At 30.6% G+C, this 17,515-nt stretch overlaps 1 protein-coding gene across 1 annotated transcript; it reads left to right on the top strand.

The window, feature by feature from the left end:
* The first annotated feature begins 4,641 nt into the window (after window positions 1-4,641).
* On the top strand, window positions 4,642-16,227 carry Rme-8 (receptor mediated endocytosis 8). The gene is given in 18 exon segments (XM_071887368.1): window positions 4,642-5,285; window positions 5,366-5,697; window positions 5,770-6,271; window positions 9,395-9,760; window positions 9,837-10,016; window positions 10,068-10,298; window positions 10,370-10,774; window positions 10,835-11,194; window positions 11,258-11,493; window positions 11,495-11,713; window positions 11,778-12,920; window positions 12,985-13,192; window positions 13,279-13,969; window positions 14,034-14,300; window positions 14,372-14,648; window positions 14,705-15,079; window positions 15,152-15,302; window positions 15,359-16,227. Coding segments are annotated over 18 exon segments (6,540 nt in total). The 5' UTR covers window positions 4,642-4,958; the 3' UTR covers window positions 15,629-16,227.
* The last annotated feature ends 1,288 nt before the right edge of the window (window positions 16,228-17,515 follow it).

Raw genomic sequence — 17,515 nt, 5'->3', positions numbered from 1 at the left:
CTTTTCTTCTATTTGAAAGTTGAACCAGGCTAATACTGGCTTAAAAGACAATGCAAGTCAGACCCCCCCCCCCCAAAAAAAAAAAAAAAACTTTTAAAATTTGACAATTTTCCATAGAATGTTAAACAATTTTTTTTGGATCACATTGGATGGGTTACTTTGTGCCAAACTATTAAAATAATGACGATTTTTGACAAAATGTTATACAAATTTGAGCCATGCCGCTATACAAATCAAAACTTTGACAAAATGTGAAGCAAATTTTTTTAAATCACTTCTGAAAAATAAATGATATCTTTTTTTTGTCAACAACATTTGACATTAATTTCAATTAAGTAATTTACTTTTCAAAATATATTTGTAATTTAGAGAATTTTTTTTTCTGTTATTAAATGTTAAAATGTATTACTTTTTGACAACAACCCTTGTCTTCTACACAAAATATTAAAAGTTTGACAGCAAAATTTTAGTAAGGGAGGAGGATGTACTCAATAACATTGGTACTCGACCTGCCCCACTCCAAATTACACCGCCTAAAGTACACAAGCCTTCTAGCCTAGACAGTTTATACATTGACTAATTAAAAGAAGTGACACTAGTTTATGAAGAACTCCCATTCAACAGATTAACCGATTGTTAATTACCTTAAAAATCAAACAAATAATTATATACGTAGATAAATTTATAGATTGTAAAGCTCTCAGTAATTAAATTTTTTTTAGTGTGGTCTAGAGGAAAAATAAATTATTGTTATGTATTAAGGTGGATCGTAAAATAGAACGTCGCCAATTTATGAATAAATAGGGAGTTGTGAAAGAGTACGCAGAAAAAGGATATATTCTCGAGATAAGAGCAATTCATTAATAAAAGGTAAAAAGATTACGTACGTATATCAAAGGATAAAACTAAGTTTATCTATAAAATAAGAAAATCTAAAACTGGGATAATCAAGAGTGGGGGTTGATCACTAAAACCATTCCTGATCACTGAAGTAGTGTATGAAGAAGCATAATGTTTGATATCTAATCAATGTGCATATGTAGTTAAATTAATTCTGAAAATTTGACCTCTTATTTCAGTTATAATTTAATATTGATATCTTGGCATATTTTGTAAATAATGCGGCTTTGATTACGGAGCTGCATATCTCCTAATTTTACCCACAAATAATACGTTAGATATGCATTTACTTTGTTCAATACTTTATTTAATCATTTAAACACTCAAAAGTCCCTCCAAATATCATAGAATCATATTTTGTAGGGGAGGCTGGAACAGTTGCGACACGATACTGTTGGAATATATTCTTTAATCTCTAGCATTAAAAAAGCTATAGAAAAAAAATTACTTTATAGTTGTATATTATAATAAAGACTATTATAGAAAAAAATCAATAAATTTTGTCAACTTTTCTTTGAAATATTTGCTGATTTCTCGGAGTTTCGATGACTCAAGGAGTCAAACTAATTTTTTTGGAGGAGCAATAATTTTGTAATAGTGTAGTCAGTTTTTCATTGTTTTTGATTTAATTTATATAATTTGAATTATTGATTTTTTTTTTTTGCTATTATTTGGGATAAATATGAGATATCGAAACACTCTGAACAAAGGGTCAGCTCCAACAAGTGCTGTAATTGTCTTCACATGGTTTATTTTTCTTTATTATGTTATATATTTGGGCTTGTTGATCAGAGTTTTTCTGACACATCAAATCGGCGGTCAATTGAACTAAAAATACTTTTCTTGATATAGTCTTGATATTATATGGGAACACTGATCGTGAGGAGTATCACCAAACGTCCCAAAAAAATCGATCCTCATTTTTATATCGCTATATTGCAATAGAATTAGCAAAAAAAAAATGCAATCCGATCAATTATCCGAAAATATTATTTAGTCTAAGTTCTTCATTCTTGAGCTACCGTCCCTTGTTTCTGTAACAGTTGCAATATTTGACGTTAGCATTTAAATACAGTAGTGTGAAAAAACTACTGACTTGTATAATCTTTAAATAGATTCAAACAAAAGGAGACATACTATGCAGATATATTGGTTACAAATTTGGCGAGTTAATGTCAAACTAGCTCTGAATAATTTATTCAAAGACAAAAAAGTGTTGCAACTCTCCCTGGTCTCCCCTACAAGTACATGTTTCAAATTTAATCTAAAAAAACTCTTATTTATTTTATATCAATGTTAATTTTTGCGTAAAATATTTTGAAATATGCATTAATGATCCTGATAATACTTAATATTCTAGGAGTTGTGTATGATGAAATAAATAAAGGACTGCATAATGACAGAATTAGATGTAACTCGTGTAATGTCTTATATAATTAAAATATTATCCTCCCACTAATTCAATTAGTTATATGAGAATTTTCAAAAAAATACTTTGCAATTTCCAATATTAGGCATATCATAGCTAGGTCCAAGCTTGAATCCATGCAATGAATTTTAAAATCGAGAAAATTATTTTTAGACGGATCCTAAAAAATCCATAAATTAATTAAAGAGAATAGTCAAAATACTATAGTTGGGTTGTTAATTTAGCCATGAGGAGGAGTAGGGGAGACGGAATCAACTTGTCAATGAATTTTTTTATTCTATACTCGAAATTCAGAAATAAAATAGAGTTCATTATAGAACAGTGGTTCTCAAACTTATATAGTTTGAACCAATCTGAGAAAAAATTAAAATCTCCAAAGTCTAAATATTATTGCTATGATCAAACTTAAAATGCAATGCAGCGTTTTCACTGACGTCATTAATTGCATCATAATTGAAGGAGACACCTATCCTTAGAGTCTGCAGGGGGCTAGAGTACTTATTTTTACTACATTAAATGGACAAATTTCCAATACATTTTGATGAAACTTCATCAAAGGGCGTTATGAATAAAAGAAATATTTCAAGTGGCATCGTTAATTTTTATCTACAAGATGTTAAATCTAGATGTTGTAAATTTACATATGATGCTTGAGATGGCTCCCCTCGTAAAAGTTGGTCAAGCCAACGCCATCCCTCAATTTTATCCTCATCAAATTATCACCCATGAACAATTAATGTCAGATTTATAAATGTTTAATGTCCTTTACTGATAAAAGTTCAGAAATTAAATATTGCCAAACAATTGATGTTAGTAGATAAAATAACAGGATTTATGAAAAAGGGTGGGAGAGAAATATATCATCATTCATCTAGTCATCTTTGAGATTGAAATAAAGTGAACTTTTATAGAGCGTTTTCATGTGATGTCAGCATTGCTGATGTCGGCCATTTTGGGTGCTTAAACAACCAAGGTTTATGTCTATAAAAACTCGCTTTCAATACTATTTAGAAAAATATTGAATTATTGGATGCCAAATAGAAGAGCATAAACCTTACTGTGTAGCAAAATATATCCCTCTTATACCTAGTTTGATTATATATTATTATCTGATATGTTCTTACATCTTTATACAAGCCAGGGAATAATACCCCGTACAAGCTTATTTCCATATGTAAACAGTAAATTAACTATTTCAATTGAAAAAATAAGATATTTTTCATTAATCCCTCAAAAAATGTATACATGTTAGTACAAATCTAGACATATAATAGGGGTTTTCATTACATATTACTTTGCTTTAATTTAAGTCCTTTTTTCATTGATACAGACATTCGATAGAGTTTAATCAAAAATTTGTCCCTTTTATGTAGTAAAGATAACAACTTTGAATCTCTGAGATGGAGTCTCCTCCATATTAAGAGGCAATTTTAACTAAAAATTAAAAAAATGTTAAGAACCTGTTCCAGTCTTCCCTAAGTGGGGTCGAGTAAATAGTATTATATTAGGTTGGAGAAAAAGTAATTTCGTATTTCTAACACTTTTTTTAACTAAGTATATCTTGTTCATTATTGGTCATATCGGATCATACGATAAAGTGTTTTAAAGGTGTGAGTGTATACTACAAATACTTTTCCGACATTATTGCGCTTGGCCGGTTCATTCATAAATTATCATGGGTCGAGTGTGGGGGTTTCAATAGAAGAAATTCTCCATATTTTAAATTTTTACCACCTGAAGGGGAATAATGCGTCGAAAGCGACCAAGAACATTTACAATGTATACGGGGTCGATACTAATTTGGTTCGTGTTGCACAGTAGTGTTTGAGAATTTTTTTAAATGTTGTAAAAAAATTTAAAAATAAATTTTTATAACAATTCTGCCCTCTTCTGTGAACAACTCGACCGTTTGAAGCTTGCGATCGAACAGAAGCGGGCAGTATTGGTGAAAAGGAGACAAGACAACACCAGGCCGCACACTTCTTTGATGACACGCTAGAACCTCTGGGAGCGCGAATGGGAAGATCTTATGCATCCACCCTAAAGTCCGAACCTGGTACCAAATGACTACAACCTGTTCTTGGGTACAAATTTGATCTCGATAGAGGCCTGTGAAAATGAGTTGTCCGAGTTTTTTGTAAATAGGAACAAGGGTTTCTACACTACATATAAAGCATTGTGATTGAAATAAAGCGAAAAATACGAAATTACTTTTTCCCCATTCTATTACAAATATATTAGTTAGATGAAAGTCTGAATATAGCTAGATTCTTTCGGCCATGAAATGGAGTGTTTGTTATTGTTTGTAGCGTAACGTCATAAGTGTCTGTCATAGATGTGAGCTTGAAATGCAGAAGAGAATAGAAATACTACTGAATAGAGTATATTACATAGAATTTCCATTTCTAAACTTACTCTCAGACTTCTCATAGAATATTAATAACATAAAATAAAGCAGAAGAGGAAGCTGCTGAGAGACGTACGAACCTTGGAGGAGTATTTTCACTGTTCAAGTAGTTTGACTTTTAGCACCATTCCTCCACAAAACTCCCCACTATTTCGATCTTTTCCCACAAAGTAATAGTGAGCTGATACTCCAGACATTCAGCTACACCCTTGTCATTGAAGCATGAGCCGGCATCCGAGCTCGGAGAGTCCCTCTTCGAGTGAGGACTGTAATTATGTTGTGACCAAACATTCCTGGAAAGGGAAATACAAACGGATTCTCTCTGTGACAGATCGAGTCCTTACTCTGAATCCCAATACTCTTGAAGTGACGAATCAATGGGAGTTCCATGAAGTCTCAGCCCTTTCTCCCTCACGGCTCAACGAATCCGAATTTCAAATCACTTTTAAGAGAAAGAAAAAAACGGAAAATTTGAAATTCTCTTCGGAATTTCGTCCGAATTTACTCACGACCATTTTGAAAAAATTACCTAAAAACTCCCCCCAAACGGTAATTAATTCGGAATTCATTTATTTATTTATGTAGATCCGAATACGAATAATTAATCAAGTTTCTTCTGTAATTTATAGAACTTAAATGCCTTTACATACTCATCAGAGCATGAGCGTAGCTCCGTTAAACTCTATTTAGAACCTTATGGAATTATCGAAGAGCATGAAGATTTTCCAGTGGTTAACATACGGCACTTTCGTGACATTGGACAAATACTTCGTCTCGACTCTGATAACGCATTCATCCTTAAGGAAAAACTCTATGGGAAGATGCATCTCTATTATTACGACCATTTAGATAGAATCGTTGAAAATATACGTTACATGGCGAATGAAAATGTTGGCGTAACAATCAGTGTTGATAATATATCACTGTCCAATTTCTTTTTAGAGCGCTACGGCTCATTCAGGTACATACAATCTTTCGTTATGGAATTATTGTATTTATATATCTTTCAATGACAATCTATTTTCTCTTTCAGCTCAGATGCTCACATTACCTCATCCATAGAGTTCTTAGTTCATTACATATTAAATAGTGATGATTGCAAAATAAAACAATATTTATGCTTTTCGGAAACATGTTTAGTTATTAGAGATGTTCAATCCTATAACATCAAGGCCCTAGATCCCTTTAGTGAAATCTCTTCATTAATTCGATATGAGGAAAATTGCCAAATGTTTGCCATACACTTTATGGATGGTCGTGTAGAAAAATATCTATCCAATGATAGGGATTCCTTACTTGCATCTCTTCTAGACTTTGCTCGAGCCTTTGGTAATAGTGATATTCATGTTCGAACTAGTCCCCTTGATACAAGACAAAGACATGGACCCTTAAGATTCTATGTCGAAGAGGATGTGGAATTATCTCATTTAAAATTCTTAATTCATCCTCCTGCTTATTGTAATTTCGTGGATCTCGTTAAGAGATTCAATGCCAACATTGCCTATACGGGTCTTCATATGAAAATCAATCAGGAGGTAATTATTTGTATCTATCCTTTCATTTTTTATATTTTTATTATTTAACAAGATATAACATAGCAGCCTAATCGATTACTTGACATTAAAATTATACAAGAAGTACTATTCAAAAGAAGAGATGTCATTTATTAATTGTAATAACATAAATACCGATGATATCTATTTACTAAATGCTAAATTAATGGCCATAATTCATTTACAAAATTGAATAGATGGGGGTCAGTGATAATTTCGACTAGACAAAATATATTCTCAAAGTGAATTATATGAATGTTTCTTTCTCTGCGAAGACGAAACGAAACTACTTTTTTGAATGTTTTGTCTGACTAAATTTTATTTTATTTTTCTTTTCTTGAAAAAATAAAAACAGACTAATATTAGCGAAGATGTATTTTTTTTTTAATTGCGAGTTTGGTTGGATTTTACATAATTAATAATAGGTGGTTGAGGGTTTTGTTCCTTAATTAATATTTGCATTATTGTCTTTCTTTCAGATTAGTATTTGGGTAAGATTCAAGTTGATATCTAAAAAAAATAATTAACATAACTAACAAATTAATTTAATAAATAAGATCGATCTAAACTTATCAAATCAAAAAAAAGAAAAATGCTTAAATTTACATTCTTAAATTAACAATTAAACTATAAGTATGAATCATTGTGAATATTTTTTTTTATAGTTTTTTCCGTAAGACAAAATACTTTCGACATACAGTCAAATCCGGATAAAAGTCAAATTCGCTTAAAATCAATTTTCCCTATGACACAAACATTTTACTCCATAAACTACTTCGTATTAAAGCTACATGATGCCAAAAAAGTCCGTGTAAGTGTAACTTTTGGACTTAATTAATTTTTACGTAAAAATTCTTCAATATTAACAAATCAATAAATAAAAATATTTTTTTCAATTCCCACGGTCCTTTTCTTCTTCTTAAATAATTTGAATGGGTTTTCGAAATTCCACCGTTGAGAAAATTAAAATAATAATAATTAATTTTACTTAGCTAAAATACAGAAAAAGTAACCGATTTTGTGAAATAATTATGATTTGAAACTAATCCATATTAATGGTCTTATTTCATTGTACAGATCACCAATGTACATAAGTAATCCAAAAATGGGATTTTTTTTCTCACTTCAGGTAAGACCAACATTTTTGCGGGAAAAGAGGAGTTGTTCTAATCTAATTTAGATTTGACTGTATTCTAGTTTTTTAATTTATAGTAATTATTAACTTAAAAAAAATAAAATTTGGAATCATCAATAGAATATTTAATTAAACATGAAGATATAGGATTTCTACTTTTCAAAAATACTATTTATATATTAGTTCATAAGCATTCATATGATGATCTTTAAGTAACTTTAAAAATAATAAAGTATCGGCCAATTCTTTTTGTAAAGTTTAATCGAATATTTATATAAATACCATGTTTGTCCATATTTAATATTTATAACTATGATTTGTTTCCAACTAATGCATTTATTAATTTATCCAAAACAATGATATTAAATAGTAATACACATCCTTTTCTATAATTATGTAATAGTCCAAGGTTTCCTAACAGGTGGGTCGCGACCATTGTTGTAGGAGACAGTAGGACAGGGGGGCTATTGCCAGCACCAAATGAAGGGAAACTTATCAGTAATTGGGTATAAGGTACATTTTTTACTATATTTGACCTTTCAAAAGAATACGAAAAAAAAACCGTCATCTAAGATTTTTTTTTAAAATTCGTCATCAGAAATGTATTTCTATAAAAAAGGTCATCAAGAAAATGTTTTCAATTCCGAATATTTGTTCAAAATTTTGTTGACCCCCCCCAATAGAAAATATTTTAAGCGAATCCCATAAATTTGAATACCAAGTCTTTTAAATTTATGGGATGATTTTAAGTACTCAAGAATAATAGCTATAGTTTAAAACACTAATTGGATCTATGGCACTAAATTTAACTCTAACATTTTAAATTAGGACATATCCTAAATTTTAAGTATTATATACCATCTCCTATGCCTGTGGTTGCGACCTCCAAAAAGTTGCAAGAATTTGGGTCGCTTTGTAAATACCACTATGAAACAGTTTTTTTTTTGTCCGAAATCATAATTTATTACTGTTATTTAAGCCGTAAAACACGAAATTGACTATTAAGCCTTTAAAAAAAAAATATAAAGTATAATTACATTTTTTTTTTAAATGCCCCTTTAACTTGTTAGATGAAGTAGCACTTATTCAGAGTAAATATTAAAGTATTATAATTACTCCATCTGAACTAATAATCATCTTTGAAGTTTATGTACATAATGTATATTTCCTTCTCTAGGATCGACCCTGACTCGAACCTGCGCACATTGACTCTAAATGATTTTTTCTCCCAAGCGCGTTGTCCACTGGGCTACGTCGTTGCATAACTATGATTCATGATTTGCTTCGAAATAAGATTCTTCATTTTACTAGATTTTATTTATTAGACACATTTTTTAGGAATGATAATCAAGATCAAGTAATTATCCAATTGTATTTCAAATGTTGTAACATTTTTTATCAATCTTTCACGTCGAAATTGGCTCTAAATTGTAATTATGCCCTAAAACATGTTTTTTTTAAAAAAAAGGCTATCATGGCGAAATCTATGTCTCTTGAAGATTATAATGGTCATTTTCCTGTTCTAGAGTTTAAATATCAATGTTAAATCTAGGTTTCAGGTCACGGGCATTCCAAGATCTGAATTTTCTGACGCAATATAATTAATTACGGAATTTTTAAGGTGTTTCCTCCCTTTCTTTCACGGAAAATAAAAGTAAAATGATATTGCGGATAATAAGCCATTAGTGATAAGGGGATCCCTTGAGAGGTAGCAGATGCACCTGGATTGGCAGCCACTGTCATAGTCGGAAAAAAATCCAATCTTCTTTATAGAAAGTATACTTATATTTCATGAATTAAGTTTATTCGAAATAATGCGCATGTACCCTTACTATTATTTTAATTTTTTCCAGACAACATGAGTGTATTACATTTAGTTACTGCTATCTGCTTATTCTTTATTTCAATGCCTGTCGTATCATGTTCATATTAATAGTTTTCTTTTTTCTTGCTTAAAATGATAATTTCAGAACATTTTCTCTGATAACAAGGAAAAAATCATTCACGGTGTTTTAAGCGCGATTTTATCCCGTAACTCTAATGAAGAACAATTTTATGAAGAATTTCAAGCAATAAGACGACTAATATCGTCCAAATATGGATTTTCTGCATTTACAAGCATCCCTCATATGAGAGAAAAGATTGGCCAAAAAGTAGTTATCGCATTGAAATGTGGAAACGATGGTATTTCCTACACTGCCATTGAAATGCTGTCCGCTCTTGTTCGACCAGCTCATATTCATATTGATCTTCGTCAAGAACAATTGAATAAAGCCAGTTTACTTAGTTCAGATACGTTTGTTTCTGCACTGATCAATTTATGGATGAATCATATCGTAAGTCTGTATTTATATCCTTTTCTTTCTTAAACATATATTTAAAGTTCATAAATAATGTTAATTAATTTTTCAGTCTAGAGGTACAGCGTCTCTACTGGTAGCAGCAATTTTAGATTTTTTTACATTTTGTTTGTGCCATCCATTTTCTGAAACAACAGATGGAAAACAATTTGATCACTTATTGGAAAAAATTTCTTCCTTTGGGAAAACTATATTCATTTTGTTTGAGCATCCCTCTCTAACTATAGTTAAGGTTGGTCTTAAACACATTTTCTGCAAACATGTTTTGACCAAAATTTTGTAGGGTGCTGGTCTTATAGTCAAGGCATTAATCGAAGAGGGCTCTCCAGAAGTGTCCCAGAAGATGCAGAGACTTTCATTAACAGAAGGTTCAATTTTGATACACTTGTCTCGTGCTTTATATACTGAGCAGCAGAATAGAACATTCCTACTTCACTCTCAATTATCTAGAAAACTTTTATCTTTTTGGATTTCGAAGGATAATGAAGGGTTAAATTTGTTCAAACAAATTATGGTAAGGCTTTTAATAAACTAAAAACAATTAAAATAACAAAATTGTTCTATTTAAATAATTTGGTGATATAGCCTGATGGACTTATTAGCTTTCTGTATTCTGAGGATAAATTAGAAGATTTATCAGAAGATTTATTGAACTTTCGAGATAATCTTAAAATTGCTGAGCGAAATAATGATGAATTAAAATCTTCATTTCAAGTTCCTAATATAGATACAAGTGTGATTAGGAACATCCTACAAAAAGCTCCCATCCAAAATCTTGGCGCAGGTAATAAGCCATACAACGTCATGTTCCAACATTGGCATCAGAGAATGATGAACACTTTGAACTCCAATGATATTCCGAATCCAAATGAAAGGCCTATCGTTTTGAGAAAAAGTCGGAGTTCCTCCATTATCCCCTTAAATTGGAGCTTTTTTTATCATGGTTTTTATAAGGATCATTATTCTTCGAAGTTAATTTGGAACTCACAGGTAATTTCTCTAACCACTTGGGTTATAAGTGATTCATGCAGTGTGTTTAATTTGATTTAGACTCGTTTAGAGCTCAACCGAGCTCTTACCCTAGAATCTGATCGGTTGAAAAGACTTAAGGAGTCAATGCAAGATAAATTAATATCCTGGAATTATCAAGAATTTGAAGTCATCTTTAGTCCAGTACAAAATGAAGTTCAAGCTGGTGGTTACTATTTACGTCAACTTCTTGAAGAAAAGAAAATTGATATTTATGATCCGCTAACTTTCTTTAATGACGTTTATCATCAGTTCTTACTTAGTTTTGATTTAGAAATTAGAGGAATTTGTTTGCAAACTATGACGAGGCTTTATAATTCTTACTATGAAGAAATTGGCATTTTCAAAGATATCAAACATATTATTGAAAAATTACAAAAAGTAAAAAAGACAAAAAAAAAATTTAATATTATTACAAATATATTTCATTTTATTTCTTCTTAGACATTTGATTTCTCAGAAAGGGATTACTTGATCCTGTTTATTGCTGCTTTGCTCAAAAATATGGGCAATATCAAAGACTTTATACGACATGGTGGAATTGAAATTCTTGCTGAGTTCTTACCTCTCGCTCATTTAACCTCTTCTAGAGTTACTCATGTTTACTCATCTGATGCAATTAAATGTGATGAAGAAACAATATATCAAGAAAAAATGTGGTTTTATAGTAAAGAGGGGAAATGAACAAATTGGTCCTGCCGGGTTTCACGAAATAAAGGAGTTTTTTGAGAATGGAACCATAAATAAAAGTACTAAAATTTGGGCTGCTGGTTTTGATAGTTGGAAAAATCTTGAAAAAATACCTCAATTTAAATGGACTCTCATTGCTAAAAATAATCCAGTTCTCGACGAAACTGAATTAGCTTTAACAATCATGAATATATTCAACGATATTTGCAGGTAAGAAACTTTTACGAAATTCTCAATGTTGCAAATTGTGCGTACACGTATCTTTTTTCTTAAGGAATTTCCCCTCACGGGATCAGGAAAATTCACTCATCTGTCCTCAACCCAAATTCAAATCTATAATAGCAAATAAGAAAATTTTGCCGAATATCGTTCAACTATTAGTCACTTTTGAACCAAGGATAGTCGAGAAAGTTGCCTTTTTCTTTACACTTATTTTAGAAGATGACTTAGATATTCAATCTTTTTGTACAACTGGTGTTTTCTATTTCTTGTTGATGTATACGGGTTCCAATGTCGTATCATTGGCTGAACTGCTACATATTTTAATGAAGTATAAAAAAAAAGACAAAAGGTTCTCTTCTGGAATAGCCGTAGTAGAACAAGTTTTGCCAGAAGCAATGACCTTATATTTGGAAACATATGGCCCGATTAGGTTTTCCGAAATATTTCTTGGAGAATACAATAATCCAGAAGTCGTATGGAATAAAAATATGAGACATTTCATGATCCAAAGACTAGCAGTTCACATTGCTGACTTTATTCCCAAGCTTAAATCAAATATAAAAACTGTGTATCAATATCTTCCGATTGAAAAAATTCGATATGAAAATTTGTCGAATGAGCTCTTCTGTCATACATATTATTTGAGAAACTTGTGTGATGAAAAATTTTCAGATTGGATTATTTCTGAACCATATAAGCTACTTAAAGATGTCATTGGCACATGGAAGAAATTGATGAAGAAAGAACCCGTGAAAAAGAAATATTTAAACTGCTTAGAAGTTCTTGGATTGACTGAAGATGATTTACATAAAAATTCTACGGATAACCTTCGAAAGTCTTATTTCAAGTTGGCGCAGAAATATCATCCGGATAAGAATCCAGATGGACGGACGCAATTTGAGGAAATAAATGAAGCGTACCACTTCTTGTGCTCAAACTCTTTAATTGAAATAGATAAACAAACTAATACGAATATAAGGCTCATATTACAAACCCAAAGTTTGCTCTACAGTAGGTTCCCTAATGATCTCTGTCCCTTTACATATCCGTGCTATACGGAGTTAGTTCAAATGATAATGTTTGATGCTGAGAGAGAAGATTTGTTTTCTTGCAATGATTCCTTCCTTTTGGACTGTTGTGAATGTGTTTTCCAAACGATCAAATATTCTTCTAATAATGTTATGGAATTTTATGGGTATGTTATTCTTTTTTACAAACTTTTTTTGATCCATTACAACAGCATATTTCTTCCAATACAGTGAAAATGGCATTCCAGCCTTGTACAAGGCAAATGAGAGATGTATACCTCTTATGCACTCTTCATCCACTGAAAAAGACTTTTCTACTAAAATTTGCTTATACACAATTCAATCTTTTACTACTATTGCTCAAGAATCAACATGTGCAGAAAGCATGAAGAATTTGACTGCTTTTGAACATAACCTTTGCAGAATTTTAGGTCTAGAGGTAATCAATTATATCTATGGAGTTTTTTATTTCAAGTTGTATTTATTACATGCTAATTTTGTTTGTGTAATTTCTATCATTTGCAGCATTTAATGCCTTTACGAGCATCTGCTGTTGAATGTCTCCTTCAAATGTCTTCGAACAACTTTTTACGCTCTAAAATTATTCAAGCTGGAACCATTTGTCATTTGCTTTTAGCCATGTTAAGATACGATTTCACTCTCTGTGATACAGGCATTGATATGGAAGTCGAGAAAAATACTCAGGCACAAGCCAATGAATTAGCTGAAAAGGCATGTTTAGCATGTCTAAGAGTTGCTTTTGCTGATGATAAAGCAAGCAAGGTCTTGGATGATTATTTAACCACACTTCTCACGCCACATATGATTAATTTTATGAAAAGTGGAAATATTGTAGAAGTGTTGAAAATTCTTACCTCAAATGTTCGTAATCCTTTAATATTGTGGAACAATCAAACAAGGAGTGAATTGACTACATATTTAGAAAAGCAGATATGTGATTCACAGAAGGAACAGGACTTCTTTCTGTTGTTGGAAGACTTCAGTTTCACGTATTCATCCTTTGATGACGAATTAGTAATTGGAGGAATATTTGTGAACATTTATAATGAAATGCCTTCTTTCATCATTCCGAATTCAAATCTATGGATAAATGAATTACTCACCGAATTGAGGGAAATTCTAAATGATAAATTTGACCTGGAAAAATGTGAAAAAATAGTTTTGGCACTATCTAATTTGTTATTGTACTCAAGAGGTAAGATATTTTTTTGTGTGTTATGTATGGAATATTTATATATATAATGAGGAACTTCTTATAGATTTAGGTATTCAATATAACGAACATTTGCCCACGATATTTCAAATCTTGGATACAAAGGAAATTCCATCATTACACAAGGGCTGCATGAGTATTGTCAAAGAGCTTGCTGGAAAAGATACTTGTATTCCTAAAATGCTCAGTCTCGATGTCATTCGTGTTATACTAAACTTTCATTACGATCTAAATGCCATGACGTTAACATTTTTAGAAATAATTATGTCTTTATTATCAGACAGTCGATCCATCAAGGATTTTTATAACCACGGTAATTTCTTCTTATTTGCTACTTGTTTTTAATAATGGTTTTTAATAATACATCAATGTTCATTTTTGTAGGGGGAATATTACCTGTTTTAGCAATATTTGCTTCAAAAGGAGATGATAGACAAAAAACTGCAGAGATCATGAACTTGGCCCTATCTAACAAACTCTTTGGTCAGAAATTCATTATTTATCTTCAAAAATACATACCACGAGCGGTTATCGAATATATTCGTCAAAATCCCAAGGGTTCTATATCCTTCTTTGACGCAAACCATGAGAATCCAGAATTATTGTGGAATGACAATAAGAAAGAAAAACTCAAGAAAAAACTCATTGATGCATGTGATAGGTATGAAACTATAAGCTGAGCACTCATGATGTTTCAACTCTTTTTGTTCTTTCTAGTCATTCTTTATTCCTAAAGAGTAAAGGAAAAGATAAAATATGGGCTGATCAAGACGTAACGGGAACAAATGATTCTTGTGATGAATTGGTAGTGAATGGAGTTTACATTTCTCTCTACAATGATACTCCTAATTACACAATAAATAATCCTAAGCCATTTTTAATTGGTCTTTTTGATAATATTTTCGTTCAAGAAAAGTCAAGGAACAACACAAATCAATCCGCTTTAACTACAGCTTTAGTCAAGCTCTTGCTAACGCAGTCCTTTATTGCCGATACTCTCCCTGCTATGGGCTACATTCCTTTGATTATAAAGAGTTTACAAGATGAATCCCTCGTATCAGATAGTTTGAAAATTTTAATTGAAGTTTCTAGGTAGTATTCTTTTCAAATATTACTTTTAAAAAACAACTTGCATAATTACTTTTTTCCTTCGTTTCGAATCAGGTCGAGTAAATGCATTGAAGTAATCTGTCAAATAAAAGACTGTATTAAGACACTTTTAGCAGTTTTAAGTAAACATGAAGATTTGACTGATGGTATTTGTTTAGTTGTTGATAAATTAGTCGAAGCTTCTGATGAAAATATTGTGGATCAGGTATGATGACTAAAACAGCAACATATATTATAGCTTATAACTTTATTTCTTTTCAGGCTGTTCAATATGGTTTAATTGAATGCTTTCTCAGAATCCTATCTTCGGATTCATATCCTAAAACGCCTGCTACTATTTCTTTTATCATCAACTCTCTACAGAAGCTTCAAGAATTTTCAAGGAATAATGAACAAATCCAAACTATATTGTCCAAGAGTGCTATTTGGCATCAGTACAAGACACAAAACCGAGATTTGTTCATTGAGGATAACAGCACTCACATGATATCATCAACAAACATAAATTATCTGATGGATGCTTCAAACTAATTTAAGGAATTGACTCTTTTTTTTTTTTTTTGATTGAATACTACGAACTAAGTGATCATGCATTTTATTCTATTCATACTGATTTAGGAAGCAGCAGGATCAATGCTATCATACACATTTGTGAGTGTCGATATTATTATTATTCATTAGGCAGAACTATTCCATTGTGTGTAAGTGTATTTCTAACTATTACAACAACAACGTATGTTCACTGATTTTATATGTATATATTTTTTTTTTTGTAAAATTCTTATTAGCAGTGAATGACGATCTATTTCTAGTCTTCAAAAAGAGTTAAGGGAATTATATAAATTATAGTATTTATTTATTATTATTATTATAATCGTCATATTTCATTTAGCGAACAAATGGTTAGAATAGTAATTATGAGAGAATTAAAAGAAAAATCTTAAAATTTAATTCTAGTTTTAAAATCAGCTTCCAAAAAATCTATTGAACAATTATTTTAAAAACAAATATATAAAGTAATAAGGTGTTAATAAATTGTACGTAAAATGGTTTTTTTTTCTTTGCTTGATTTATTAATAAATTAAATTAAAATGTGGTTAGAAACACAACCAACTCATTTGCCAATCAAATATTTTATTCGTTACTATGTTTTCTTAGCTTGTTTATAAAACCTGTTTGGGCGCAGATACTAATAAAAAATATGTGACGTTTTAGTTAATGATAAAACAATGATATTTCAGGAGTGACATGCCCGTACATAATATAATAAATTATATATGCAATTAAGAGTGTAACTAATGGCGCTCAATTCAACCCCCGTTTCATGGGGTTGGAAATGTGTACATTGCTCTATTCTAACGGTTTAATCTATGTACCTATGTGTGCATGTTGTATTTAAGTTGAGTTTTTTTAATTTATTTAAATAATAACGAAAAATAAAAATATCATCTCAAAGTTGTTACTACTAAAGAGACTGTAAGGGAAAGAGGCGTCATGTATATCAATCAAGAATAGAATGTTTTTTTCTTATTTATAATTCTGATTTGTGTATATTCGCTTTGAACTTCTTTTGCACAGTTCATTGTTATCACGTTTTTTGACTAAGACTCATCTATTGTAATTTAATAGAAGTCAACGTGTCGGATAAGGATATGAATTTTTCTTTCGATTTAACTAGAAACCTAAACTATTAATTAAAACAATAATTCATAGTATTTGAATCATAATTATGCTCTAAAAAATTATAACAGTTGTTTTAAAACAAAAATACATAACCTTAATCATCAACGAAGGGTATTTATATTCTATATTTTTTGATCGAGGTTACGTAAATCATGAAAATAATTCATATACATATTTTTGTTGACTTTTTATTTCAACCATCTTGTCTCCTCTTGCCTTTTTAGTCTGTAGTTACTACGTACATATAATCCGCAACTCAAAAATAAAATGACATCATTTCTTTCCAAGAAAAAATTAATAAATGAAGAACTGTTGTGACAAATTAAATAATATACAAAGAAAGGTATTTTTAAAATAGAATTACGAAGAATATAAAACTCGTTATTTCTTGATGGGCAATATCATCTTTATTAAAACATTTGCTTATATTTTTCAAAAGGTTTATTCATTTTTATAAGTCCTTTTACACTCAACCCTTCTTTTTATAATATTAGTTACATGCATGAAGGAAGACAATTTTGAGACATAATTATGTGTACAACGACTTGCATTGTACTTAAAATATAAGTATATCCCTTCTCCTCTCTCTCCGATTGAGGACGTCTCCAACGAGAAACCTGTTATGCATATAATTTAATATCTCAATTATGTTTATCTTGAAAAAATAATTTCATTACTATCCTTTCGAGTTCATTCGTTTCATAGCCCTTTTTCAAGGTATTTTGATTTTTTTAA

Source organism: Lepeophtheirus salmonis, chromosome 3, assembly GCF_016086655.4.
Source record: "Lepeophtheirus salmonis chromosome 3, UVic_Lsal_1.4, whole genome shotgun sequence".
Classification (NCBI taxonomy): domain Eukaryota; kingdom Metazoa; phylum Arthropoda; class Copepoda; order Siphonostomatoida; family Caligidae; genus Lepeophtheirus; species Lepeophtheirus salmonis.
This window is presented reverse-complemented; position numbering and strand designations above follow the sequence as displayed.